General features: G+C 44.5%; 1 protein-coding gene across 10 annotated transcripts in view; it reads left to right on the top strand.

Moving 5' to 3' along the window:
- Positions 1-496: 496 nt before the first annotated feature.
- The window catches only part of Gtf2i (general transcription factor IIi), an 89,766-nt gene continuing 62,525 nt past the window's right edge, over positions 497-27,737 (top strand). For 3 of the 10 annotated variants that reach the window (XM_026396831.2, XM_026396830.2, XM_077802989.1), the window contains exons 1-2: positions 16,214-16,873; positions 25,856-25,959. In XM_026396831.2, coding sequence (XP_026252616.2) covers positions 16,267-16,873; positions 25,856-25,959 — 711 coding nt within the window. In that variant the 5' untranslated portion in view covers positions 16,214-16,266. Of the gene's footprint in view, positions 844-1,578; positions 1,852-16,213; positions 16,874-25,855; positions 25,960-27,737 lie in introns of those variants that run through there. The other 7 variants (XM_026396832.2, XM_026396834.2, XM_026396833.2 and 4 more) reach the window with 4 other exon arrangements.

Genomic DNA, 27,737 nt, shown 5'->3' with positions numbered 1-27,737 from the left:
CCTTGGCGGAGCGGAGAGGGCGCAGGCCATCCCGGGCTCCCCGGCCTATTCCGCGTGCCGGGCTTGCAATCTGCAGGGAATCGCAGTGCAAGAATGAGGTTGGAGCCTTGCTCGGCTGCGGAGGACGGTTGGGGCGCGGCTGTGCGGACGCCCTGGCCACGGCCGGTCTACATTTCTGTTCCTTCGCCCTAGCTCCCCTCCCCCACCCGGGCAGCCGCGCAGGCCCCAGGTGCAGCCATGTTCTTGCTCCCACCACCCGCGCCTCCATTGACAGCCCTTGCCGGAGAGGGCCGGGCACCGCGGCGCTCGCCTCGTCCTCGGGTTCGGGGCTCCCCTCCGCGGAACCTTCTGGGAGTTGTAGTCCACAAAGCCCGCCGCCGCGTTGGCGGGGGCCAATCAGGAACTACAATTCCCGCTCGGCTGTGCTGCGGATGCGCACGCGCAGGGAGCATTCGAGGAACAAAAAAAAAAAAAAAAAAAAAAAAAAGGAGGAGGAGGAGGGTGAGAGAGAAGCTCGGAGAGCAGAGAAAAGGGGCCACCCGGTCGCCCCCCCCCCCGCTTCCCCGCACGCGCTCTCCAGCCGGGCCGCCCTCCTGCAGCAGTTACCCCGGCCTTTCCCCTCTGTCCCCCGAGAGCGGAACGAGGCGCTGAGTGAGGCCCTGCCGGGGCGGCCATGCGGCGGTGACAGGAGCGCGGCCGAGACGCACTGGCCCCTCGCCCTCACCTCCCGCCCGCTCACAGCTCCCTCAGCCGAGGCTGCTCCGCGGCGGCCTCAGCGCGCGCGGCCCCCACTCGCGCCCTTCGTACTCCGGCCCCGCGCTGCCCGGAGGCGGCTGCACTCGGGTGAGTCCCCTCGCCGCACGCCTGGACCCCCGCCCCCGCCTCGGGTGCCATGGCGAGCAGGGCCTTTATTCGAGACTTTGCCCCGTTGGGGCCTGCGACTGGGGCGCCGGGGGCGTGCGGCCCGACGGCCTTCGGGGCGCACGGCCGCCCCCCAGCGCGGCGGACCCGGGCCGGACGGCCTCGGTGGCCGTGCGGCGGGGCGTGGGGGTGGGGCGGCCGCGGTCGCGGGGGACGGCGGTTGCACGCGCGCGCCGGGCCGCCGTGGGGGATGGGCGCGCGCCCGCCGGCGTGGGGGGGCGCCTCGCGCGTGCGGCCCCGCGCGTGAGCGAGCGCGCGGGCCTCACAGCGCTGATTGGCCCGCCGGCGGTGCGGGGGCGCGCGCGGTGCCAGGCCCGAGCCGTGGGGTCGCGCCCGTCGGGTGTCTCTGGGGCTCCTGCGCCGGGGCAGCAGACGCGGGGGATTGGCCGGCGGGCGCGGGGGCGGCGCCGCGCTGCCTAGCAACTGCAGCGGGGTCGGGCGCCGCGGGCGGGTTCCCGAGCGGTGGCCCAGCGCGCCGCGCCCCGCCCCGCTCCCAGGTGCAGCCCGCAGTGGGCTTTGTCCCGGGCCGGCCGGGCGCGGCGCCCCGGAGGACCCGTCGGATTTTGGGGGGTGGTGGAAATACACACAATGACCGGAAGGAAGACCGCGGCCGAAAGGCCCTGAGCATAAGGCCGCTTGGCTCCGCCAGCACCCGGACGGCGGGGTGCAGAGCGCCTGGCGGAGGAGGAGCGCGGTGCCCTCTGGTCCCTGCACTTTTCTTTGGGAAGTTCTGCCTTTTCTCAAGCCGCCGCCCCCGCGTTCGGCTTTTGCGCTCCTCTGCGGCCGAGAGCGGGACGCGGGGTCCGGTGGAGCGACGCTCCTCCCGAGCGCGACGGGAGCCGCTTCGCAGTGCCACCGCGCTGCAGACAATGGCCGGCCAGGCCCGCAGGGCGCCCGAGTGAGGGGAGTTGGGTTGCAGTGCGGACGCAGGTAGAGTGCCCCGCGAGGCCGGCTCCCGACTCCAGGAGCTGAGTTTTCTTTCTTTTTGCCTTTCGATGGCGAGCATTGCCTGGGCTCCCGTGCCGCCTGCTTTCCCGGTCTGGGTTCGCACCGTTAGACAGCGTTGACTTTGCTTCTGTCGAGGCCGGGAAAACTTCCTTGCCCTCGCTTCTGGGAGGCCTCCTTTCAGTGTCCGGTGAGGACGCGCCGCTGCATCGCGCCCCTGTTCACTTGTCCGCCTCTCCTCCGCGGGGGTCTGGCCCAGCCGCCGGTGTGCGGTGCCCTTTCGTCTCTTCCTTTCTCCCCCGGTTCTGCCCGAGTGTCTAACGCGTACTTGTAACAACCACAGCTAACGACCTCGTGCGTCTCCTGTGCCAGAGATGTTGTGTCGTAATAACCCTGAAATTCCACTCTGTGGATGAGGAGCGGGCCAGGAGAAGTGGCAGTTTGCACTTGCTTGCCCTGCAGGTGAACGCGGTGGGCTGGGCTGCGCGGCTTGCAGACGGGCTTGGGGTGATGCCTGGGAATTCGCGTTTCCACTCGTTACCAGGTGGTGCTGTGGACTGCTTTTCCCGGGTTTGCGCTGGGGAACCGTTCACGGTGGTGCAGAGTTAAGTGAGGTAAATCTATTCTAGATGTTTGCTCTTCCTTACTTTAAACTTAGATCTTAACCAAAAATAAGTTGAGCGGCTTACTGTAGATTGCTTGGAAAACTGGTTCAGAGTTAAAGAATTTTTTTGTTAGTCGTGATTACATTAATCTCCAGTTTAAGGAGGCGCTATGGATTTAAGTGCAGAATTAAACTAATTAACCTCCAGTTTCAAAGGGGGGTAATGGATTTAAATGCAGAATTAAATTGGAGATCTAAATAGTTGATTAATTTTCCCACTCATTTTTTATTAATTTATCCATGGTACAAGCTTTTTTTTTTTTTTTTTTTTTTTGGGTACTGCGGAGGGGACCCTTGAGCCTCCCCCTAAGACACTTGTTTTATTATTTTCTCCCTCCCCCTAAGACACTTGTTTTATTATTTTCTCCCTCTCACCCTCCTCAGAGTCTCAGGTCTGGGTGGCCCTGCAGAGCTTGGCCCTGACACTGGAAGTGTGAAGGGTGTACTTTGATCTTCATTCTCTATTTTTTGTCCTTCTGTCTTTCCCCGTTTCCCTCTTCACCTCTGCTGCAGTTTTTGTGTTTCTTCTTGCAGTCTGTGTCTTAGTGTCCCCTGCCTGTGTCTGGCCCTCCTTGTCTGCTCCCCCCCCCCCCCCACTGCGAGTAAGTAGTCGGATACAGCCAGAGAATGTCAGAGTTGCTGGAGGACTGGCTTCGCTGTCCTGGATTCTAACTTCATTAAGAACTATATACAGGGCCCCACGCGGAGCACAGGCCTGGAATCCCAGCTGGGGGATCCCGAGTTCAAAGCCAGCCTCAGCAATTTAGGGAGGCTGCTAAGCAAGCAGCTCAGTGAGACCCTGTCTCTAATAAAATACAAAACAGGGCTTGGGATGTGGCTCAGTGGTCTAGTGGCCCTGAGTTCAATCTCCAGAACACCCCCCCCCCAAAAAAATTTGACTATATATAGGTTCTCTTTTTTGGGGGATCTTGGGACTAGACCCCATTGTGTTCCACTGCTGAGCTCATACCCAGCCCTTTAATGTTTTTTGAAATTAATTTTTGGTACTGGGGATTGAACCCAGGGGCTCTTTACCCCCAAGTTAAATACTCAGATTTTATTTATTTATTTAATTTTGAAGCAGGATCTCCCTAAGTTGCTGAGGGAGGGCCTTGATAACTGGCTGAGATTGGCCTTGAACTTGTGATCCTCCTACCTTAGCCTCCCAAATTACTTGGATTACTATGTGCCATCACATGTGGTTTGAGCCCTTTGTTTATTTTTCAGCAGTGATTTGCTTGGTTGCCCAGGCTGGCCTCGAATTTGCCATTGTCTTGCTGCTGCTGCAGCCTCCTGAAGTTGTTGGGATTATAGGCATGGTGGTGTAGGTGGCTTTCAAATAATTTTGTTCACTCAAACTGTGTTACAGGAGGCCAACGTTTACAGTAGCTATGAAAATACATGCTGGATACTTTAGCAAATTAAACTTATTGAGGAAGTAAAAATTAGTAGCCAGTAATAACTTCTAACATTGAGTACAGTGTTGATCTCTAATGAAACTCTAAGGACAAGGGCGTAGTTCTTCATGGGCTTCTCCCTTTGTGAATATGACATCATGTGTACAGTGGCTAAGGAGAACATTTCTGTTGTTGTGGTGGTGGGGACTGAACCCAGGGCATCACAGATGGTAGGCAAGTGTTCAAACACTGAACTATATTCTCAGCCCTGAAATATTTTTTTTAAATTTAGTTGTAGGGCTGGGGATGTGGCTCAAGCGGTAGCGCGCTTGCCTGGCATGCGTGCGGCCCGGATTCGATCCTCAGCACCATATACAAACAAAGATGTTATGTCCTCGGAAAACTAAAAAATAAATATTAAAATTCTCAAAAAAAAAATTTAGTTGTAGATGAACACACAGTATCTTTATTTTTGTGGTGCTGAGGATTGAACCCAGTGCCTCACACATTCAAAACAAGCACTTTGTCACTGAGTTACAGTCTCAGCCCTCTGAAATTATTTTTGAAAGAAGCACAGTATGTGAACATAGTAGGGTATAATTGAGGAAGCAGAGAGTAGTGGAGTGTGATCCTATTTAGAGTAGCTAGTTGAAATGACATCTGGTTAGTTAGGTTAGAGCTGATATATTTGTATAATGGGGACTAATCATGTCTATTTTGTAAATAGTGAATTTACAATCGAAAACTAGCTTTCTGGAGCTAGTTGCCTAACACATAAGTTCACTCCTATTTTTATCTTACGCTGTCATAAGTCTTAAAGGTAGTGCCTTCTTTCTCCATTGGGAATCTTCATATATTTGAAATAGAAATTAGAGTAAGGGAGTTAGGAATAATTGAAGATTTTTTTGCCTTAATTAAGGAAGTAAGAAAAGTTACCTTATTTGTGATCAGGCCCCACTGTTTTATTAGAAATTTGACAGTTTTGGGCTGGGGATGTGACTCAAGTGGTAGCACTCGACTAGCAAGCGTGAGGCACTGGGTTCGAATCTCGGCACTACATAAAAACAAAATGAAGGGCTGGGGATGTGGCTCAAGGAGTATCGCGCTCGCCTGGCATGCATGCGGTCTGGGTTTGATCCTCAGTACCATATACAAATAAAGATGTTGTGTCTGCCGAAAACTAAAAAATAAAATAAAAAACAACAAAGTGAAGATATTGTGTCCACTTATAACTGAAAAACAATACTAAAAAAAGAAATTTGGGGCTGGAGTTGTGGCTCAGCGGTAGAGCGCCCGCCTCGCTCATGTGCGACCCTGGGTTCGATCCTCAGCACCGCATAAATATAAATAAAATAAAGATATTGTGCCCACGTATAACTAAGAAAATATATATATATAAAGAAATTTGATAGTTTGATTAATGAAACTGAGAAAATGTTGCTTAATACATTGTTGTAAATAACTTGCTCTATGTGGGTACAGGCCTTACTATTTACTCTCATGTAAATGTGAATAGAGCTTATCTATAGATTGTTCTCAGATCAAAAGTTGTTTTCAATGAGAAAATGAAATATTGGAACTGAACTAGAATGAATAACTGCTCTTGGTTGTAGACTTTTGTAAATTGGTACTGGGGATTGATTCATTGAGCTATATCCCCAGCCCTTTTTAAAAAATTTGAGACAGGGTCTCACTAAGTTGCTGAGGATCTCCCTAAATTGGTGAGAGTGGCCTTGAAATTGTGATATTCTTGCCTCAGCTTCCCAGATCGTTGGGATCACAGGTGTGTATCACCAGGCTGTCTTAGTCTTTTTACTTTATTTTTTGCCATGCCTGGGAATGGAACCCAGGGTTTTGCACACACTAGGCAAGCACTCTACCACTGAGCTACAACCCCCACTCTGGTCTTAAGACTTTAAAACACTGAATTACATTTCATTATCTCATTTATGAAATGATTTGACAAAGGAGGATGACAGATGGCCCATATTATATCTACAAGGGGAAATGGCAGAGAAATTGATCTTACAAGGAGATTTGTCAGCTTCCTTCCTTCCACCTGTTCTTTCATTGTTTTCTTTCTTCCACTTTTCCTTCCTTCTTTCCTAATAAGCATTTTAAAATGTGCAGTTCAGTAGCGTTAATTCCATTCACACCTCTATTTCTAGAACTTTTTTATCACCCCAAAAAGAGAACTCCCTGTACCCATGGAATAAAAATGCCTCATTCCTTTTTCTAGCCCCTGGTAACTGCTAATCTGTTTTCTGATTTTATGAGTTTGCCTATTTTATTTTTCTCTTTTGCAGAGCCTCATGGTGCTGGGCAAGTGCTCTGCTACTGAGCTACACCCCAGTCCTTCCTACACATTTCTTTTTTGGTCATGAAGATTGAACCTAGGGGTGCTCTATGCTGAGCTACATCTGCAGCCCTTCTTAATTTTTATTTTGAGATCTGTTCTAACTAAGTTACCTAGGTGAGTGTGGAATTTGCCATCCTCAGTCTCCCGAGTAGCTGGGATTACAGCCATCCTGGCTTAGATATTTCACATAATTGGAATCACAGTAATTGTGCTTTTGTGTCTGGCTTATTTTACTTAACATAATGTTTTTGTTGCTTTAAGTTATAGAATGTTCTAGAACGCCAGTCCTTTTTAAGGCTGAGTAATGTTCTGTTATTGGTCTCTCCCGTCTGTGGATGGACACCTGGATTGTTTCCACCTTCTGGCAGCTGTGCATAAGAATTTTGCATTGTCTGGTGTCATTGGAGTCCTTGTTTTCACATCTTTCTTACCTACACCTGGGAGCAAGAGTTGCTGTCATTGTGTGTGTGCGTGTGTGTGTGTGTTTAAAAGAGAGAGAATTTTATAGTATTTAGTTTTTGGTGGACACAATATCTTTTTTTTTTTTTTTAATGTGGTGCTGAGGGGCTGGGGATGTGGCTCAAGCGGTAGCGCGCTCGCCTGGCATGTGTGCAGCCCGGGTTCGATCCTCAGCACCACATACAAACAAAGATGTTGTGCCCGCCGAAAAAACTAAAAAATAAATATTAAAAAAATTCTCTCACTCTCTCTTTAAAAAAAAAATAATAATAATGTGGTGCTGAGGATCATGCCAGGCGAGTGTGCTACCCCTTGAGCCACATCCCCAGCCCTTGTATGTGTGTTTAACCCTTCTTTGTGGCAGAAGAATATGGATGGCTCTGCACACATCTCTCACTAGCATAGAGAAGCATGTGAGAGGAGTTTGCACCTGCCTTTTCCATCATCAACACTTCCACTCCGTTTCTTTTTTCCAAGTGGTCTCTTCTTTTTGCAGTGCTGGGAATTGAACCCAGGCCCTCACACATGCTAATAAACATTAAGTGGTTTCTTGGGAGTGATTTAAAAAAAAATATTAAAGCATGTATAGTATAAACTTTTTTTTTTTTTTTTTTGGTGTTGGGGTTGAGCCCATGGTCTCATACATGGTAAGCTAGAGCTGTACCGTTAAGCTACATCCCCCAACCCCCCCTTTTTTTTTGGTACCAGGGATTAAACCCAGGGGTGCTTTACCACTGAGCCACACCTCCAGCCCTTTTTATTATTTTTTGGAATTTTGAGATCGGATCTTGCTGAGTTGCTTAGGGCCTAAGATGCAGAGGCTGGCTTTGAACTTGTGATCCTTCTGCCTCAGCCTCCCAGAGCAGCTGATGTTACAGGTGTGTGTCACCACACTCAGCTTGCTGAGTGTTTTATGAAGCGCTTTATCAAGTACCTATCTACCTTCTGGTAACACCCTTATGTGGTAAGGACATAGTTTATGGTCATTTTTAGTAAATTTAGGATTGAAATGGATAGTATTTGGAGACAGGACACCAGTTCTGGCAAAACACCTTTTTCCTATCACCTGCCTTCTGTGAAGAATACATTTTAAAAAATAAAGTGAACTTATACATGATAGGGACTTGGTTTTCATTTCCTCTTTCAAATGATTTTTAAATCTGGAGTAAGGTCAAAGGGACACATTCTTTGTGTGTTGGCAGAACAAGCTGCTGTACTTGGAATTCTGAACTGTCAGTTTAAAAGTTTAATGAATGCCTAGAAACGTTTTCTCTTAAACTTTTGTGCCAGAAAAAGTGGTAGGTTCTCCTGAATGGCTGATGAGATTTTTCTTCTATTTTGTTTTTATTTATGTATGGTACTGGTGATGGAACCCAATCCAGGCCTCCTACATGCTGGACAGGTGCTGTACCAGGGAACTACATCCCCAGCCCGTTTTTTTCCCCTTCCCTTCTCCTCTCCCACCTTTCCTCTGCTGATTTTTGATTTTTCACGAGACACTCCTCCACACCTTTTTGTTCCTCTTTCCTTCCTATCCCCCAGACTTCACATGAGAGAAAACATGACTTATTTCACTTAACATGTCCTCTCAAGTTTCATCCACTGTGCTGCAAATGACACACTTTCATTCTTTTTTTGGGGGGAGGGGAAAGCCAGGGATCAAACCCTGGGGTGTTGTCACTGAGCCAAATCCCCAGCCCTTTCTAGTTTTTATTTTTGAGACAGGGTCTCACTGAGTTGCTTAGGGCTTCACAAAGCTGCAGAGGCTGGCTTTGAGCTGTGATCCTCCTGCCTCAGCCTCTTGAGTCACTGGGATTATAGGCGTGTGCCACTGCTCCTGGTTTAATTGTTTTTTCTTTCTGAATCATTGTGTATCTGTACCACATTTTCTTTATCCCATCTTGCATTGATGAACCCCTAGGCTGGTTCCATAGTTTGGTTATTATTGATTGTGCTGCTATAAACAGCGTATATCTATTGTGTGCATATATCTATTCATATCTATCTATCATTATTATTATTTGGTATCAGGGATTGAACTCAAGGGCACTCAATCACTGAGCCACATCCCCAGCCCTATTTGTATTTTATTTAGAGCCTGGGTCTCACTGAGTTGCTTAGGGCCTTGCTTTTGCTGTAGCTGGCTTTGAACTACTGGCTTTTTTCCTCCTATCTCAGCTTCCCGAGCTGCTGGGATGTGTGCAACCATGCCTGGCTCTATTATTATTACTGGGTATTTTAACCTAGTAGTGCTTTACCACTGAAATATACCCCCAGCCCTTTTTATTTTGAGACTTACTGAGTTGCTCAGGGCCTTGCACTTGTGATTCTCCTGCCTCAGCCCCCCAAGTATCTGGGATGACAGGGATGTCCTACCAGTCTCAGCCTAAAAATTTCAGAATCTTGATTTAAAAATCTGTCTTCATCAAAGGGTTTGGCTTAGGGATATCTAATTTTTATTTTAAAGCACTTGCTGTCGTTAAATGTTTATTTTCTAAAGATTAAATGAACTAAAGTGGATTCGTTTGTTCAGTTTATGCTGTCCACTGAAGTGGATATATTAGTGTAAGTAGTGATACTTCCTACCTTCCTATTACACATATGTAACATATGTAAGACAGACTCTCTGAGTGAAATACCAACCTGATTTATTTCATGTGGGAAGTACCTGTTAACCCTTTGGAGATGAGCTCTTAGGAATGTGGATTCCAATGATCCTCTGGGTTAAATAAGCAAAGAATGTAGAAATCCTGGGAGCTACAGGTCCAGATATGGTCTCTGGTGGATTGAGCTTACACAGTCAGACTCAGAGTGCCCAGAGGGTAGCCAGGCTGGGCAGGGTTTGAGAATCAAGTTACAGGTGGATCTTGGTGCACTATTGAGTGCTTAGTTTGGTGAAGTGAAAGTAGTGCATTTAAAGAACTTTTTTGGAAGTCTCTTCCTCAGAGGCAGAAGTGACAGATTTTGATTGATTACAAGAACTAATTTTAAACTAGTCCAAAAATAGAAAAATAATACTTTAAAAGTAACCAGGTCTCTGTGGGAGGATGTGGGAGCTGGAGAGGGGAGTGTGGGGCTGGAGTCCCCTGCAGAGGTAATGATTCTGAGGGTCCTGAGGTTGCTGTTCCAGTGCTCACAGCAGTCTGTGGGGAAGGTGGGCACTGTGTGCATCTCGAGATTGAGGAAAGCAAGGCTGACCGAGCTCAGGGGACAGTTCCCACACAGTGCTAGGCTCCTGTGTGTTTTTATTTTATTTTTTTGGGAGGAGGTACTGGAGATTAAACCCAGGGATGCTTTACCACTGAGCCATATGCCCAACCCTTTCTGTTTTTTATTTTGAGACAGGGCCTCCTCACTAAATTGCTGAACCTGGCTTTGAACTTGCAACTCTCCTGCCTTAGCCTCACTGGGATTACAGGTGTGCACCACTGCACCTGGCTGTAGTTCTTAAAATGCAAGAAAAAAAATCCCAGCCCATTTCCAGCTTTTTTATGTAGCCAATACAGATAAAATGTAACCAGTCAAAGCCCTGGGAGCACCTGTTGAGCTGTACCCCCAGCCCTTGAAGGATTTTTTTTTTGGGGGGGGGGCTGGCTGGCTGGCTGGCTTCTGGGGATTGATCTCAGGGGCACTCAACCACTGAGCTACATCCCCAGCCTTATTATGTATTTTATTTAGAGACAGGGTCTCACTGAGTTGCTTAGCGCCTTTCTGTTGCTGAGGCTGGCTTTGAGCTTGCAATCCTCTTGTCTCAGCCTCCAGAGCTGTTGGGATTACAGGTGTGCACCACTGTGTCTGGCTCCTTGGAGAAAATTTTAATTAGCTTGACACATATGTACTTAGTGTTTTAAAAATTGTTATTTTTTTGTGGTGCTGGGAATCAAACCCTGAGCCTAGTGTATCCTGAGCACTTGCTCTCCCACTGAACTACATCCCCTTTCCTTAAAAATTATTTTGAAACTTTTTTTAAACTTGCAAAACAGAGACCAGAACAGCAAAGGAATAAAAATTGCCCATACATCCTTGAGAGCTTCCCACTGGGCTTTCCAGATGTCTGTGCACAACAGTGGAGGAGTCCAGGCCAGGAGGGGTCTCCACCTAGCCTTCCTATTTCTCTGTGTGCTTTATTGTTCCTGTGTTTCTTTAGCAGTTCTGCGTACTGAAGTCACTGCCCTGTCTCCAGTCCTTATTTTTTTAAGTTTTGAGACAAGGGTCTCAGTAAGTTGACCTGCGTGGCTTTGAATTTGGGATCTCCTGCATCAGCTTTGAGTAGTACCTTTCGCACCTGGCTGATGTGCCCCCCCCCCCCCCCATTTAGGGGTACCAGGGATTGAACTCGGGGCACTCAGCCACTGAGCCACATCCCCAGCCCTTTTTTGTATTTATTTTGACACAGGGTCTCACAGTGTTGCTTAGCACCTCATTAAGTTGCTGAGGCTGGCTTTGAACTTGGGATCCTCCTGCCTCAGCCTCCCAAGCCACTGGGATTACAGGTGTGTGCTGTCTTGCCCATCCTGAGGTGCTTTTTTATTTCTGTTTCTATTTTAGAATAGTTCTTCAGGCTTTGGTTTCATGCTCTGGACCTCTGAAGGTTATTGGGCAGGACTTAATAGATTGGCCCTTAACTTGGATTTGTCCATTTCTTATGATTAGACTCTGCTGAAGCATTTTGGGGTGGGATTATTAGTGTTTTCCTTTAGTCTGGGGTAGGACACAATATCTGCTGTGTGGAGACTTCAGTTAGCATGGCTCCTCAGTTAAGATAGGGTGTCGTGTTGCCCTTTGTTAATGAGTATTTTGTGTGGTGATACACAAAGTGAAATGTCTCTTGTGATTTGTTCCTTATTAGAATTGAGGAATTCTACTTCTTTTTCTCTGAGAGCAGGGAATTTGGGGGGATGGTGGTGAAAGTCAGTGCCCGGACTTAATGGATTTAACCATTATGGTTATTGTCGGAGTCCTAGAGAGCCTTCCTGTTTTTCTGAAACTTAAGTATTGTAGATGATGAGATTTGAAAAAATGTCTAAAATGGGATTGAATTTTACAACCTGGTTTGGCCTTGAAAGTGCTTGAGGAATTGAGCATCTAGTGAGGTAGATCCAGATTCTTTTTATTTTTTATTTTTTTTAATAAAAAGAGTCCCTTAACCCCCCAGTGTTTGTTTTCATCTGGTAATAAAGGTAATCAAAATGGGTAATCAAAACAGATGTTTTAGAACTGTATTCCCAGCAAAGAACACCTTAAAAAGATGGTAGCTTTCTCTGTAAATTTCTCACTTTATTGATCATTTCTAGTGGTTCCATTCCCAGAACCACTTTGTAACAGAGTAATATTATCTCCTTTTAACATGATCCAACCTAGTTGTTTTATTGCCTTTAAGAATGAATCTCCCAGCAGCTCAGAGGCGGAGGCAGGAAGATGGTGGGTTCAAAGCCAGCCTCAGCAATTTAGTGAGGTGCTAAGAAATTTAGTGAGCCCCTATCTCTAATAAAAAAAAATACAAAATAGGGCTGGGGATGTGACTCAGTGGTGGAGTGCCCCTGAGTTCAATCCCTGGCACCCCTCCCCCCAAAAAAATCTCTTCTGTATCATCTAATACAAGGTTCACATATTTATCAAAACCAATAGTATAGGGCTAGGGATGTAGCTCAGTTGGTAGAGTGCTTGCCTCACATGCACAAGGCCCTAGGTTCAAGCCCCAGCACCACACGCACACCCAAAAAATAAAAAAAACAGTACTGCACATATCACATTTATGTGGTGCTGAGGTTCGAACCCAGTGCCTTTTGCATGCTGGGTAAGCGCTCTACCACTGAGCCACAACCCCAGCCCCTCTGTCCTCATATTCTATTGCTCATAGAGCCATACCTGAATCTGGGATCTGTGTTACAAGTATCTGAAGATGAGGTTGGTAGAATTTCTGGCCTTGGCCACTATGTGCTGTAGTGGACTCTCACAAGACCACACACACCAACCAGCAAGTTTCCTAAGATAGCACCTTCTAGAATCGATAGATAATGGATTCTGAAGAGTTCTCTGGCTGGGAAGTAGCTCAGTGATAGAGCCCTTGCCTGGTGTGCACAAGGCCCAGGGTTCCATTCCCAGAACCACAAGAAAGAAAAAGGAATTCTGTGATTTTTGGACGATTGCAATATCAAGTTTTTTTTTCTTTGTTTGTTTGTTTTTGCTGTGGTCCTGGTAGCTGCGCCCAGGATGTGTGTGCTGGCGAGAGCTCGAGCAGAGCTGTAGCCTTATCCTCGTGGTTATTCTTATGGGGAAAGAAAAGTCTGTCTTGCACATTGTCAAGCGGATGTCAGTCTTCTGTAAACATGAAGAGAGTAGGTTAATTTCTTTCCTATCACTCAAAAGACAAACCAGTAGGATCAATGAACTACCTTAAACATTTCAAAATTTAAAAAATTGTTTAAAAACATTCTACAAAATTACCAAATGGACACTGAAGAAATGGAAGTATATTAACTAATGTTTTAAGGATGAATAAGTTTCCTTTTGAAAAAAAAAATTTTTGGCCTTTAGTACTTTGTACCTATAAAGGTAGAACATGGAGCTAGCTATTAAGTACCATTAATTTTAGAGGGAAATGTTTTCAGCACCCTAAAAGATTGCTAGAATATAGTATTACAGGTTAATTTAAACTAATTTTAATGAGCAGGGCACAGTGGTGCTTGTCTATAATCCCAGCTACTCCTGAAGCTGAGGTAGGAGGAGGATTACCAGCTCAAAGCCAGCCTCAGTAACTTACCAAATTCCTGTCTCTAAATAAAATATAAATGCTGAGGATGTGGCTCAGAGGTTAAGTGCCCCTGGATTCAATTCCTGGTACTAAAAAACAAACACTCCTCCCAAAAACCCCCACAAATTTTAATGAAACTGAGACCTTTTTAGGATAATGTCAGCTGAGTGGAGTTAGATCCTTTTCATTTTAGGCACCATCTTAGGAAAAAATATGGAGCATTGTAGATGAAGATTAAGATTTTCTTTGGGTGCTCATCATTTTGAAGAAATGACTTTCTTTTATAAATAAAGGTTTAAAAATTTTAAAGCTTAAAATTCCATTTGACTTTACTGTAGAATTAAGTGATATTTGAAGTTATTTTATTCTCACTAGTGATGTTTCTGTTAGTGGAGACAATTCAAGAATATTTTTGTTGAAACTTGGCGTTAGTGATTCTTAATATAAATTGAATTGGTAAAATTTAAGTTTTATAGTTTTGCAAAACGTAACTAGAGACGAGACCTTGAAGAAGGAAGACAACTTGAGGATACCAGAAAACCAAGGCATTGTGGCCTGCCTTCCATATTGGCCAGGAGGAAGGTATTGCCAGCACAGGAATATCATGCGACATTTTTTTGGAGTAGAAGTCAGAACCTTAAATTTGAATGAGATTTTTCTGGCAGAAATCTCCTCTCCCCATTTTTTTAAAACCTTAAACCTGTTGAATTATTTATGGATTTATGAATATCATACCAGTCTTTTTTTAATATACTTTTTTAGTTGTTGATGGACCTTTATTTTATTTGCTTATTTATATGTGGTGCTGGGAATCAAATCCAGTTCCTCACACGTAGGAGGCAAGTACTCTACCACTAGCTACAACTCCAGACCTCATCACCTGTCTTAAACAGTGTCTTTTGTCTTCCTTCTGTGGACAGTATCTTAGTGGTAGTTATTTTAACTAATTTTGAAGATTTTGTCAGTGTTAATTGAGAAAAGCATCGGGTTCTGATATTGTTCTAGTGCAAAACATTGAATTAGGATATTTATGATTTTTATAGTGTTGAAGTTTATCTCTCCACATTTAAGTAAATATGCAGGATAGATCTTAATTGCTTATAATAAGTAAAAATAACAGAAAACGTAGCAGTCTGCAGAACTTTGTGTAGAAGAAAATGAAATCACGGTGTTTGTGAGCTATTTAAATGCATTTCCTACTAGTTAGAGTGGGTCTTCAGTTTAGGTGGTGAGTATAATATTTTACTAATTTAAATGACTGTTTAAACTCATGGCTGTTTTTATTAAAGGGCATAATGTTGCCTGACAGTTGCCTGTGTTTTACGACATACATGTTCATATATGTGATTGGGCTGACATTCCTAATTTTGTCTTCGAACCAAATTCCTTTTTCTTAAAAATTCTTTTTAGATAAATATGGCTGTAGAGTGTATTTTGGCATATGTACATAGACTATAACTTATTCTAAGTTTGTTATCTTTATACAACATGATTTATGTTGATTTATTAAAGCACTCTGCATTGCCCACTGTAATATTTGCCTTATGGACAAAAAGGAAATGAACTTTGTTGCAATCTGATGAGTTGCCATGAATTTAGTATTACATTTCTAGTCACTATAAATTATTCACCTCAGGTTCATTATTTTTTAAAAAACTGACTTTTATTATTATGCATGGCAATTTGGAAATGGACATAGATTCTGTCTGATTTCATTTTATAAAATCAAGTATATGTAATGTAGCATGTTAATATGTAACAGTAAGATTTTCTGGACTGGGCTTGCTTATTTATAAAATACTAGAACAAAGAGGTTGATTTATGATTGTTGTAAATCTGAAATGGAAAAATGTTTGTTGAAAATAATATATGCCAAAGAAATACAGCATGAATGTTTAAGGAATTAAAAAAAAAATCAGTGTCATGGTACCTCCTCATTTACCAGTCTAATGTGAAACTTGTTTTGAGGCAGAAATATATTGAAAATTAGAAGTATTTTAGAGAACAGCATGTTCACAAATATTAAGAACCTCAGCTTCTGTTAGTTATGACGGTGTGTGAAAAATCTTCAAGAGTGCTCTCCTTTCACTCATTATAAAATACTTTTTTTTTTTTTTGGTGTTGTTCGGTATTAACAGCAAGGATTGATAAATTAAAACAGAAGTATAGTCAGACAAAAAAATCTATATGGAATTAATTATGGACTTGTTTTGAGGTACAACAGATCAGATCAGCAAGGACACAATAAACCTAATCCCTGGAATGGATCTCCAACGAGAAACCCAGGAAGGTCTTGGAGAATGGCCGGAGTCTGTTTCAGAGATAGAAGAAGTCACCACATCTATTAAACACTAGCCACCAGCAGAAGAACCAGCAGAAGATGAAGAATGGCGCTGCTGCAGGCCAACCAGGCTCATCTTTAAAACTCATAAAGGAGAATTAAAATCAAAGCAGGGAAAGAAAACGTGGAGGAAAAATAATGGGTAATGGAAAAACAGAGGCAATTGAATAACCGGGACAGGCGGCGCTGGGACTGAGGGCGCCGTCCTGCCCCAAGTCCCAGGGACCCGCGGGCCAGCTATGGCCTGGACTTGTTAAATGGAAGATTTCAGAAGGAGTCCGTTGTTAAGTCTGGCCTCTGGTGCAGCGGTGGGTGTTGGGAGGCAGCCCTGGCCCACCTGGGGCGGCGCCACCGCCTGGGCCCCTGTCCAGTGTCACCCAGGTGTCGCCGGCCTTGTGTTCCAGTAATTCTCCTTCACTTTTAACGATGCCGCCCAAGCTCAAGAGCTCTCAAGCCGGTAATGTGGATGCACCCAAGAGGAGCCGAAAAGTGCTGCCGCTGAGCGAAAAGGTGAAGGTTCTGGACTTGGTCAGGAAGGAGCAGAAGTCCTACGCGGAGGTGGCCAAGATCTTCGGTAAGAACGAATCCTCCATCCGGGAAATCGTGAAGAAGGAGAAGGAGATCCGGGCCAGCTTCGCCGTGGCCCCCCAGAACGCCAAGGTCACGGCCACCGTGCGGGACAAGTGCTTGGTGAAGATGGAGAAGGCGCTGAGCCTGTGGGTGGAGGACATGAACAGCCGGCGCGTGGCTGTGGACGGCAGCGCCCTGCGCCAGAAGGCGCTGAGCCTGTACCAGGACCTGAGCCAGGCGTCCCCCCAGAGGCGCGACGGCAGGCTGGAGAGGAGGCCGTTCACGGCCAGCAAGGGCTGGCTGCACAGGTTCAGGAACAGGTTCGGACTGAAAGGCCCAAAGGGTGTGTCTGCCCAGGAGCAAGCTGCTGGCCTATTCCCTGCAGAGGGGGAAAAGTTGGTTAAGGATAGAGGATGCCACCCAAAGCCAGTCTCCCGCTGTGATGAGAGCAGGCAGAAGAAGGGTGAGTACAGTGCCCCAGGTGTGCTGAGAGGAGTGGCTGGTCCACGTGGCTGCTTGCTGTGGACTGACCGGGTTAGCCTCCTGCTGTGCCCAGTTCCTGCCTCACAGTAGGTATGCTGAGTAAGAGGAAACAGGGGGGACTTGATGCAGATGCAGGCCTCTCTGGGGGTCCTGGCGCACACCCCTGTTGATAAGGGGTGACTTATGGTGTTTTTTTGGGTGCCTATAAACGATTTTTCATCCCTTTTCCTCTTGATAGCAGTGGCCTGCTCTGCCTTCCTAGTCCACAGGGCTTTAGCTAGCCTGTCAATCACAGCATATCCTATGCAGTCTTGTTGTGACTAGCTACTGGTAATTGGGATTTAGGTAGGCTCAAGACACAAATGTCCAGATCTGTTGTAGAAAATTTAGCAGGAAGATGTAGTAGTCTTTTGCCTGGAATCGCAGTACAGTAAACTTAAAGATGCATGCGGATGTCACATGTCATGACTGGTGACATCTGCAGAAGTGAGGCCCTGTGGGGAAGGAGTGGAGAAGAGTCTAATGATATATTTTTGTTCTTGGATCAAGCTGTGTGTGGGGTCAGTGCAGCCTTTAGATATAATTAAATGAAGTAATAAAAATTCCCTTTTTCACCTGAGTTGGCTTGAAATGGGAATATATAATCCTGTAATCCAAGATTGATAGTTCCAATTCATAGTGTGTTATGGATAAAGAAAATGGAAGGCAAGGTTCTCAGAGTTGTTGGGGACAGTCATTCTTACTGAAATAATAACTAAGAGTATTCTAAAATTCTAAAACAGGGCTGGGGATGTGGCTCAAGTGGTAGCGCGCTCGCCTGGTATGCGTGCGGCCCGGGTTCGATCCTCAGCACCACATACAGACAAAGATGCTGTGTCCGCCAAATACTGAAAAAAATAAATATTAAAGTTCTCTCTCTCTCTCCCTCTTTCTCACTCTCTCTCACTCTTTCTAAAAAAATAAAAAAAATAAAAAAATAAAATTCTAAAACAAAATTTGTGTGCAATTACCAAATAATCGACAAGACAGGAATTTTGAAGGAAAGGTTGGTAGTAAAAGGAAAATGAGCTGGGTGCTGTGGCACATGCCTGTGACATGGGCGACTTGGGAGGCTGAGGCAGGAGGATTGCAAGTTCAAAGCCAGCCTCAGCAACTTAGCAAAGCCTGGAGCAATTGTGAGATCCTGTCTGAAATAAAAAATAAAAAGAACTGGGGATGTGGTTCAGTAGTTGAGTGACCCCGGGTCCAATCCCTAGTACCAAAAAGTAATATTAAAAAAAAAGAGAGAGGGCTGGGGATGTGGCTCAAGCGGTAGCGCGCTCGCCTGGCATGCGTGCGGCCCGGGTTCGATCCTCAGCACCACATACCAACAAAGATGTTGTGTCCGCCGAGAACTAAAAAATAAATATTAAAAATTCTCTCTCTCTCTCTCTCTCTCTCTCTCTCTCTCTCTCTCTCCTCTCTCCTCTCTCCTCTCTCACTCTCTCTTAAAAAAAAAAAAGAGAGAGAAAGGAAAAAATGGAAACATACCTCAGTGGAAAGCATGTGCTTAGAATGCACAGGACTCTATGCAGACCCACAAGAGAGAATGGGAATTCAAATAATGGAAACGGGAATTACTTTTACATGTTCACGTGAACTTGTTTTGAAAGCTTTTTCGGGTGAGAGGCTCAAAGCTTAGAGCCTGCACAAAACTCATGGGTCAAATAGAAGTATCTTCTCTTCAACCAGATGAGACCCTAGAGAAGCATATCAGCTTCATCCTGTTTGTGGTGTGGGACAGCAGCTCCTGAGTGCCACGGGGGCTGGGATCATGGTGGAGATTCCAGGTTGGTGGTGGTCTCACACCTGGATGACCTTCTTTCCTTCCAGACATTTTATTTTTCCTGTGCTGGGGATCAAACCCCGGGCCTCACGTGCATGCCAGGCAGGCATTGTATCACTGAGTTAAAGCCACATATGTGTGTGTGTGTGTGTATGCGCGCGCGCGTGTATGTGTGTGTGTGTGTATGTATATAGGCACATGGTAATCCACAAGTAATCCACATAATCCACAAGTGTGCACACAACATTTGTGTGTGTGTGTATATATATAATTCTTTTTTTTTAAATTTAAAATGATCACACAGAATTGAATTGGAAAATATAGGCATACATGGGAATAAGTACTGGGAATAAGTACTGGGAACCACCCAAAGCAGCAGAAGTGGACCTACAAAGACTTGAGATTTTGGAATTACCGGAGACTATAATTAACCTTATTTATGTTTGAAGAAATGGGACAGGTTTGAAAATCTTAAGGGAGTAGCAAACTATGATATATGATGTGTCAGCAAACAGAAATCTTGTAAATGAAAATTAGAAGCAAAATTAAAAACCTAATGGTTGATTTTTTTTAAAATATTTATTTATTTTTTGGCGGACACAACATCTTTGTATGTGGTGCTGAAGATCGAACCCGGGCCGCACGCATGCCAGGCGAGCGCGCTACTGCTTGAGCCACATCCCCAGCCCCCTAATGGTTGATTTTTAACTACGGAGTAATAAAGATGAAGAAAGAAGGGCTGAGATTGTGGCTCAGCGGTAGAGCGCTCGCCTAGTACGTGTGAGGCCCTGGGTTCGATCCTCAGCACCATGTAAAAAAAATAAATAAAATAAAGATGTTGTGTCCAAGTAAAAAAAAATTTTTTTCTTAAATAAGATGAAGAGAGAATTAGTGAAATGGAAGTTAGAAGAAACATGGTTCACTGTAGAGAAGAAAACATGAGAGACGGAAGAGGGTAAGAGACTTAAAGGGAGAACTGACATTTAATCGAGTCTCGTAGGTCAGGTAGTAGAAAACGGGAGGTCTCTGTAGAGCGGATAGTTGGTGTGTCATACTTGATGAAGGGCAGTAATATTGAATAAGAAGAAATCCACACCTCGACACACAACGCAGCTGTATAAAACCAAACACAACGAAAGCATCTTAAAAATAATAGCAATGAGTTCTATTGGGAAGGCTGAGGCAGAAGGGACTTGTCAGTGGCAACAGTAGAAGCCAGAGCACACTGGCCAGAGACATGGACGAACCACTGTACTGAGAGGAAGTAGTTGCCAACCAGGTTCCTATTCAAGAAAAGAATCTTTAGCAAACAAAAATAGAGTGTCACCAGGAGGAAATTCTAAAGAGTAAGCTTCAGGCAGAAGGGGTATCTGAAATACAAGAAAGAACAAGCAAAGAATGTCATAAATGTTTTAAAATCTTAAAATCAAATTGTTTAAAAAAACAGTGTTTCATTAAAATACATATACACAAAACTGAGTAATTGAGTTATATCCACTAATAACTATTAGGATCAAAAGAAGGAACAAGGATTGGAATTTGAGAGTCATCATCAGACATCAGTTTGGTAATGGACTTAGGACCTAAGTAGCAGATGAATTGTCCAAGAAGAAATGCAAATATGAAAAAGAGATTCATGTCATTAGTAATGAGGCATTCATAGTGATTAGGTCATAGCTCTGCAAAATGTTGGGGAGACTGATGGAATCAATATGAACCAATATGTTTAATCATTTCTGCTGGCAATATAAAATTTTTGGCATCTCTTGAATTATGAAGATGTGCATGCTTTTATGTATTGAGAATTTTAAAAATATGGAAATAAAAAGGCCAAGGTAACTTCACTGAGGTGTTGGGAGACTGGTATAGTCCCATTTTGTTAGGTGGTGTGGAGATATGTAAGTGGTGCTTTTCTGGGAGGAAGAAATCTATAATCCCGCAGGTAGCAGGTGTAGTGGATCCTGGAGGCCTGCTCCTGACACTGAGAGTGTTTGGGTTCCTTGAGATTTTATTAATTTATATTGAGAATCTGTGTCCCTGGTGTCGCATGTGGATTTCCTCCTTAGCATACTGTGAGACATTTGTTCCTTTTCTCAAGGAGCCTGCCCACCAGGTCTTTTTCCCGTAGGTGCACTCTTGGACCAGGAATCCCTGGAGGTTTTATGGGAAGAATTCATGGGAGCTGGGCTGGACTCTGCTGGCTTGTATGCCCTTGTTTGACTGATCCTTTCACGACAACTGCCACCACGATGGCTCTCGGGTCATGAGGATTTTTATAAATGTATTTGATAAAGTTTAATCTCTGTAGTAGTCCAATAGAGCTTCTTGTGGTGACGAGAGTGTTCTATATATAGGTACATGTGGCTTCTGAACACTGAAACTGGCCAGTGCCACTGAGGAACTGAACTGTCATTTAATCTTAATTACTGAAGTGGCTGTCAGCTGACATGTCTGATGGCTCATCTCTGGACCGGATACTCTGGGTTGTTTGTTGATGACTGATTTTCTGCCTTACACAGTGAGATCACCCCCTCTCCCTCACCACCTCTCCATTGTCAAGCTGCGCAGTGGGACAGTGAGTACCTTGTGTTAAGTACTGAGGAGCTGAAAGCCTGATGCTGTGCTTACCTGTGAACCATCTTGGCTCAGTTTCCCTTTCTATATTTATTTATTTTTTGGTACAAGAGATTGAACTCAGGATCACTTAACCACTGAGCCACATTCCCAGTCACCCCCCTCCACCCCCCTTTTTAATATTTGTTTTTTTTTAGTTGTAGTTGAATACAATATCTTTATTTTATTTATCTGTGTGGAGCTCAGGATCGAACCCAGGGCCTAAAATGTGCTAGGCGTGCGCTGTACCACTGAGGCACAACCCCAGCCCCCCTTTCTATATTTAAAAGACAGCATTGCCTGGAACTTTCCATCCTCCTGCCTCAAGTCTACCAGTAGCTGGGATCACAGATTACGGGCCACCGTGCCTGGCTGGGATCCATCTTTTTGTATTTAAGGTTTTATGGAGTCCACAACAGTTTCATTGATTTTTTTTTTTTTTCCTTTTTGTTCCAAGGAGTTGTTGAAGTTCAGAAATAAAAATCATGCTAGCTGCATTTCTTCTGAGTGCAGAACAAAATGCCCCATTTTTCTTGCTTTAAATTTTTGTTTCATGGCTCTTCTTTGATTTTTGGCAGACCCAGAGCCTTTAGGTGCTAGGCAGGTACTCTACTGCATTCTTAGCCCTTTTTATTTATTTTGTTTTGAGACAGGGCCTCACTGAATTGCCCAGTCTGGACTCCAGTTTGCCTCAGTCTCCTGAATTGCTGGGGTTACAGCTGTGTGCCTCCTTGTGTGGCTAGCCTCTTGTTTTCCACCACTGAGCTACATTCTCAGCCCAGACCTTTCCTTTCCTCCTTTGCTGTGCTAGGGATGGAGCCCAGGCCTTGTGCCTGCTGGGCAGACACTGTGCTACTGAGCCATACCCCAGTCCTTTTTGTTTTGAGACGGCAAGTTGCCCAGGCTGGCCTCAAACTTATTTTTTTATTTTTTTTTTAAAGAGAGGGGGGGGGAGAGAGAGAGAGAGAGAGAGAGAGAGAGAGAGAGAGAGAGAGAGAGAGAATTTTTAATATTTATTTTTTTAGTTGTCGGTGGACACAACATCCTTGTTTGTATGTGGTGCTGAGGATTGAACCCGGGCTGCACGCATGCCAGGCGAGCGCACCACCGCTTGAGCCACATCCGCAGCCCCTGGCCTCAAACTTATGATCTTACAGATGTGTGTGCCACCATGAGGCTTTCCTCTTGTATGTGAAGTCGAGAGAACATTCGTAAAAGGTGAGAGGTGAAAGGAACTTTCCTGGTAAGTGCTCGATCAGGTATTTGTCTACACAAGAGTCAGTGAGCGCAGCCCCTGCGGTTGAGCTGCAGCTGGTGGTGTGGTGAGCTCAGAACCAGCTCTATGGCTTTGGTTCTGGGAGGACCAGAGCATTGTGCTTGCCTGCTGTGCCCTCTGGGGAGTCCTGGCTGGCAGATTCTGGGAAAGAGAGAGGGGAAATATAGTTAGCTGCCAGTGCTCCATGCATGGTCCCAACTGAGCCCTCTCCAGGGAGGTGGCCTCTTGGGATCGGCCAAGAGTAGCCCAGTGAGATTCTGTTGTCACCCGGTGCACCATGAGGAGAGTGGACAGCTCTGAGCAACAGGCCGCCTCCCCTGTCCCCACTGAGCTGGCACCTCCAAGATGCTTTCTTTCTTGCTTTGACTTGGCCATCTGGCCCCAGGAGTTCCAGTGATGGAGCTGGACTGCCTGTGTGTGCCCTGAGAGAAGGGAGACAACAGTCAGCAGAAAGTTGTCTGGTTTCATGTGTTGACTCTGGTAGTGGCTCTGTGACTTGGAGAATCACTGCATTTGTAAAATGGGAACACATCTCTCTTTTCTCTTGCTGGGAAATTAGAGGAAAAGTGAGAATATGAATAAATATGTGTTTTCAGAAATAATGACAGTATATTCTAACAAGTGTCTTATTGAAAAGTAATAGGCCTTTGCTGTCTGTTTTGACTAAACCATATTTTAATACAATTCACTGAGGCTTCCTTATCCAAGAGAAAAGAAAGCGGCTTTCCGGGATCCAGCACTTGCCTGTCTGAAGCATTGTCTGATTCTCTCTAGTCATCCAGTGCACCCATTTCCAGAAAGCAGAATCTTGTTTTGAGAAACAAAATTACTTCTATTTGTCCACAGATATGGGGGAATAAGTGTCAGTTGATTTTTATTTGTTTATTTGTTATACTGGGGATTGAACCTACTGGGACTCCACTGTTGAGGTACACCCGCAGTTTTAATTTTTTCTCAAAAGACAGGGTCTTGTTATGCATTCAAAGCTATCCTTGAACTTGAGATCCTCCTATTTCAGCCTCCCAGGTCACTGGGATTATAGGTGTGTGTCACTGCACCTGATTTTTATTTTAAAGATATATTTCCTAAGTATGTATTCTTCATTATTTGTTGAGGCCTAAAGTCTGGCTTGGCAGTTGCTTCTTTTGGTAACAGGTGTTAAATCTGGATTGCAGACTTCATGGAAACAGTTTGTCCTCGTGGGATGTTTGACATGTTTTTAGGCCAAGGTGTATGCCCGCTCCCAGCTCTGCCAGTGCTTGTCAGGGTCCTCTGAATATTGAGGTTTGGTGTCAGATATTCAGGAGTTTCCAGTGAGCTAATGTACATGCAGAGATGTTTTTAGATTCCCATTATGTTTCTAGTCTTTTAATTTTTCCATCATCCTTGTATATTGTTTTATTTTATTACTTGATCTGGAAAATTGGTTAATTTAATTAAATTGCAAGAAATAGTTTTAACAAGCGTCTAATTTACATACTATTTATAGGAAACCAGATTTTAAAAATTGTTTCAGATTTTGCCTTTGAGTGTGTTTATGTAGGTTTTTAATTTTACTTTGGTTAAATATACATATTGTAAAAGTTTGTGTGTTCACTATTAGTGATCGAACAGTTCACTGGCATTGAGTGTATTCATGTTGCTAGGGAGCTGTCACCACTGTCTTATCTCAGAAGATTTTCATGGGGCTGGGCTGGGGCTCAGTGGTAGAGCACTCTCCCAACATGTACAGAGCGCTGGTTCCATCCTCAGCACCACATTTAAAAAAAAAAAAAAAGCTTTTCATCATTCCCGACTGCTCTGCCCCTGTTAATCAATAACTCCCCTTTACTGCCTCTTTCACCTGCTGGCACCCACCATTGTTTTGGAGTGGGTTACGGGGAATTGAACTCAGGGGTACTTGACCACTTGAGCCGCATCCCAGCCCTATTTTGTATTTTATTTAGAGGCAGGTTCTCACTGAGCTGCTTAGTGTCTCACCATTGCTGAGGCTGGCTTTGAACTCGCCATCTTCTCTGCTTCTGCCTCCTGAGCCACTGGGATCACAGGTGTTTGCCACTGCGCCCAGCTAACCCCCTACCCACCGTTCTTTGAATTTGAGTCTTCCAGTCACCACACATATAGAAGCTGTCCTGTGTCTGACTTAATCTACTCACTAGTGCAGCGCTCCCAGGACTTACTGTGTGGAAGGCTGTGTCAGACTGCCTTTTGAAGGCTGAGAGTAGTGCTTCATATCTGCACACGGCACATTTGTTTATTCATCTCTGGTTGGACTTCTGGGTTGTTTCACCTTCTGATGGTTGTGAAAATGCTGCTGTGAACGTAGGTGCATGTAGGTGCTGGAGCCCCGGGTGTTCAGTTCTTGTGTGTGTATCCAGAAGTGAAGTTGCTGGATGATGTGATGATCCTCTCCATCTTTGTAGGAACTGCTAAATTGTTTCCCCAGCAGCTATGCACCCTTTACATTGCAAGCAATATGCATGAAGGTTCCCATTCCTGCATGTCTTTGCAACAGTTATATATTTTTTTAATATGTTGTGTTTATGGTGTTTGACATTTATCAGAGGATTTTTGCTAATACAAAAGTATCAGAAAATGTTTCCTAATGAGAAAAATAATCTTTATGGTAGAAGACACTTAGAGTTCCCTGAGGCCCTGTGGATTCTTTCTTTTTCTAGTAAAAATTTCACCAGACTAGCCACTTCACCCACTCCTGTGCACTGCAGGAGGGGAGGGCAGGACAGAACTTTGTGTCTCTTGCTGTTTGGATCGTGGTAGAGTGTCCCCGTGTGGGAAGTTTCACCTCCTCTTTTTTCTCCCACTGGGAGAATTTTAACCAGTTCTGAGCACCTTCTGTTTTTTTTTTTTGTTTGTTTGTTTGTTTTAATTAGTTATATGTGACAGTAGAGTGCATTTATGCACTTTGATATTTACAAATTTTGTTGGTCCTGGGGGATTGAACGCAGAGCCTTGCACATGGAGGCTGGTGCTCTGCCTGTCACTGAGCTGCACCCCAGCCCAGCTGGGCGTCCTCTGGATTTAGTCTGGGTGTGATGCCAAGCTGAGTTCATGGAAATAATTAATGGTAGATGGGATGTGAAGAGGAAGGGTCTCTTTGAGGTAAAAGCTTTGGGGAAAGTAGATGACTGAAGAAGGGAAACTAAGCAATCGGTGGCCACCTCACGGCTCTGAAGTGTGCTGAGACCCTGGTTTCTGTCACTCATGTCCATGTTGCTTCTTTTGCACAGGGATCATGGCCCAGGTAGCAATGTCTACCCTGCCCGTTGAAGATGAGGAGTCTTCGGAGAGCAGGATGGTGGTGACCTTCCTCATGTCTGCCCTCGAGTCCATGGTGAGGTGGTCTGTGATTCTGCCATAGTTGGATAGGATTGGTCTGTTGGATAAGGTGGATTTGTTTTCTATAAAACATTAAATTTGATTTTAAAAAGAATAGTTTTTTTTTTTACTTGTTATAAATTTAAGCTTTTGAAACTACATTTTATTACCGAGCTTTAGAATGACCTTGAATATTTAATTGTTTACATTTATTGCCAGTTTTTGTGGACAGTCCATTGTTTTGCAAAGTGTTAACTTTGAATTTATTCATAATATTTGAAATTGTTCCAAATAAGTCATGGCGTGTGCTGCTGGTGTTTCATTGCACCTGTGTGTGGGTCACTCGGATCTTGGGCCATAAGGCCCGTAGCTCTTCTCTGTCTCATCATCTTGGTTATTATGCATTTACACAGTTGTTTCTGTTCTGCCACTGTCTATTAAATTTTGTACTGTGTGCTTTTTTTTTTTAGGGTGGTGGTGGTGGTAGTGGTAGTGGTGGTGATGTGGGGATTAAACCCAGGACCTCATGCATGCTAGGCAAACACTCTACCACTGAGCCACATTCCCAGCTCATGTGTTAACTCTTTACTCAGGTTTTTTTTCTACCACACACAATTATAATGAAATTTTATATTCTTGCTGGGTTTTTATATTTTTAGGACAGTAGATGTACATGTACTATTTGTTTATTATGTTTTTATAGGCTTATAGCTGGAGATAAAATATTTGATTCAAAAAACATCAGACTTAGGTATTTCTGACAAACTAGAATGAAATATTCCAAGCTGGAAGAAGTTGTGCATTTTCCCTGTTTTAAGTGGCTGACCACCACCAGATACCTCACAGGGCTCAGTTGATAGTGTTGGTGTATCATTTTTTTTTTTTTTTTTTGGTACTGGGGATTGAACTCAGGGGTGCTTAACCACTGAGCCACATCCCAGCCCCTTTTTAAATATGTTATTTAGGGACAGGGTCTCACTAAGTTGCTAAGGCTGCCTTTGAACTTGTGATTCTACTGCCTCAGCTTCCTGAGCTGTTGTGATTATAGGCTGCGCCATTGCCTCCTGCTGGTAGATTCTCTTTTGTTTTCCATTAGGGCATTGTTTTCTTCCTTTACTGTTTTTTTTTTAACCGCAGGGCCTCATGTGTGCTAGGCAAGCACTTTACCACTGGACAGATCCCTAGCCCATTCTGGCTGGAGGTGTATTTTAGTGGTAGAGTACTCACCTAGCATGGGCGATGCCCTAGGACTGATCCCCAGCACCACAAGGAAAAAATTAAAGTTACCTCTTGAAGAAAAGTAAGAATGATGAATAGTCATATGCTGTAACTTCATGAACATCACTCCCCAATTTTTTTTTCTTCTTTGTGGTAAGGTTTCTTTCTGGATTTTAACCCTTCATCAGTTCCCTTAAACTACCCCTCCAGCTAAAGCACTCAGTTCTTTATACCCAGCTGTTTTAGTAAGTTCTTTTTTTCGGGGGTAGTGGTAGTAAGGATTGAACCCAGGGACACCTTACCACTGAGCCATATTCCCAGCCTTTTTTTTTTTTTTTTTTTTAACTTTTGAGACCTGGGCTCACTAAGTTGCTTAGGGCATTGCTAAATTGCTGAGGCTGGCTTTGAATTTGGCAATCCTCCTGCTTCAGCCTCTTCAGCTGCTGGGATTATAGGTGTGTGCCACTGCACCTGGCTGAACTAAGTATTATGTAGAAATTACTTCCACTTAGAAAATTAGAGATTAATTATTGTATAAACCAAAAACAGAAGAAAGCTAGTTTTTAATAAATGATA

Source organism: Urocitellus parryii, chromosome 9, assembly GCF_045843805.1.
Source record: "Urocitellus parryii isolate mUroPar1 chromosome 9, mUroPar1.hap1, whole genome shotgun sequence".
In the NCBI taxonomy this organism is placed as follows: domain Eukaryota; kingdom Metazoa; phylum Chordata; class Mammalia; order Rodentia; family Sciuridae; genus Urocitellus; species Urocitellus parryii.
The sequence above is the reverse complement of the archived record's forward strand: the minus strand, read 5'-3'. Positions and strand labels throughout refer to the sequence as shown.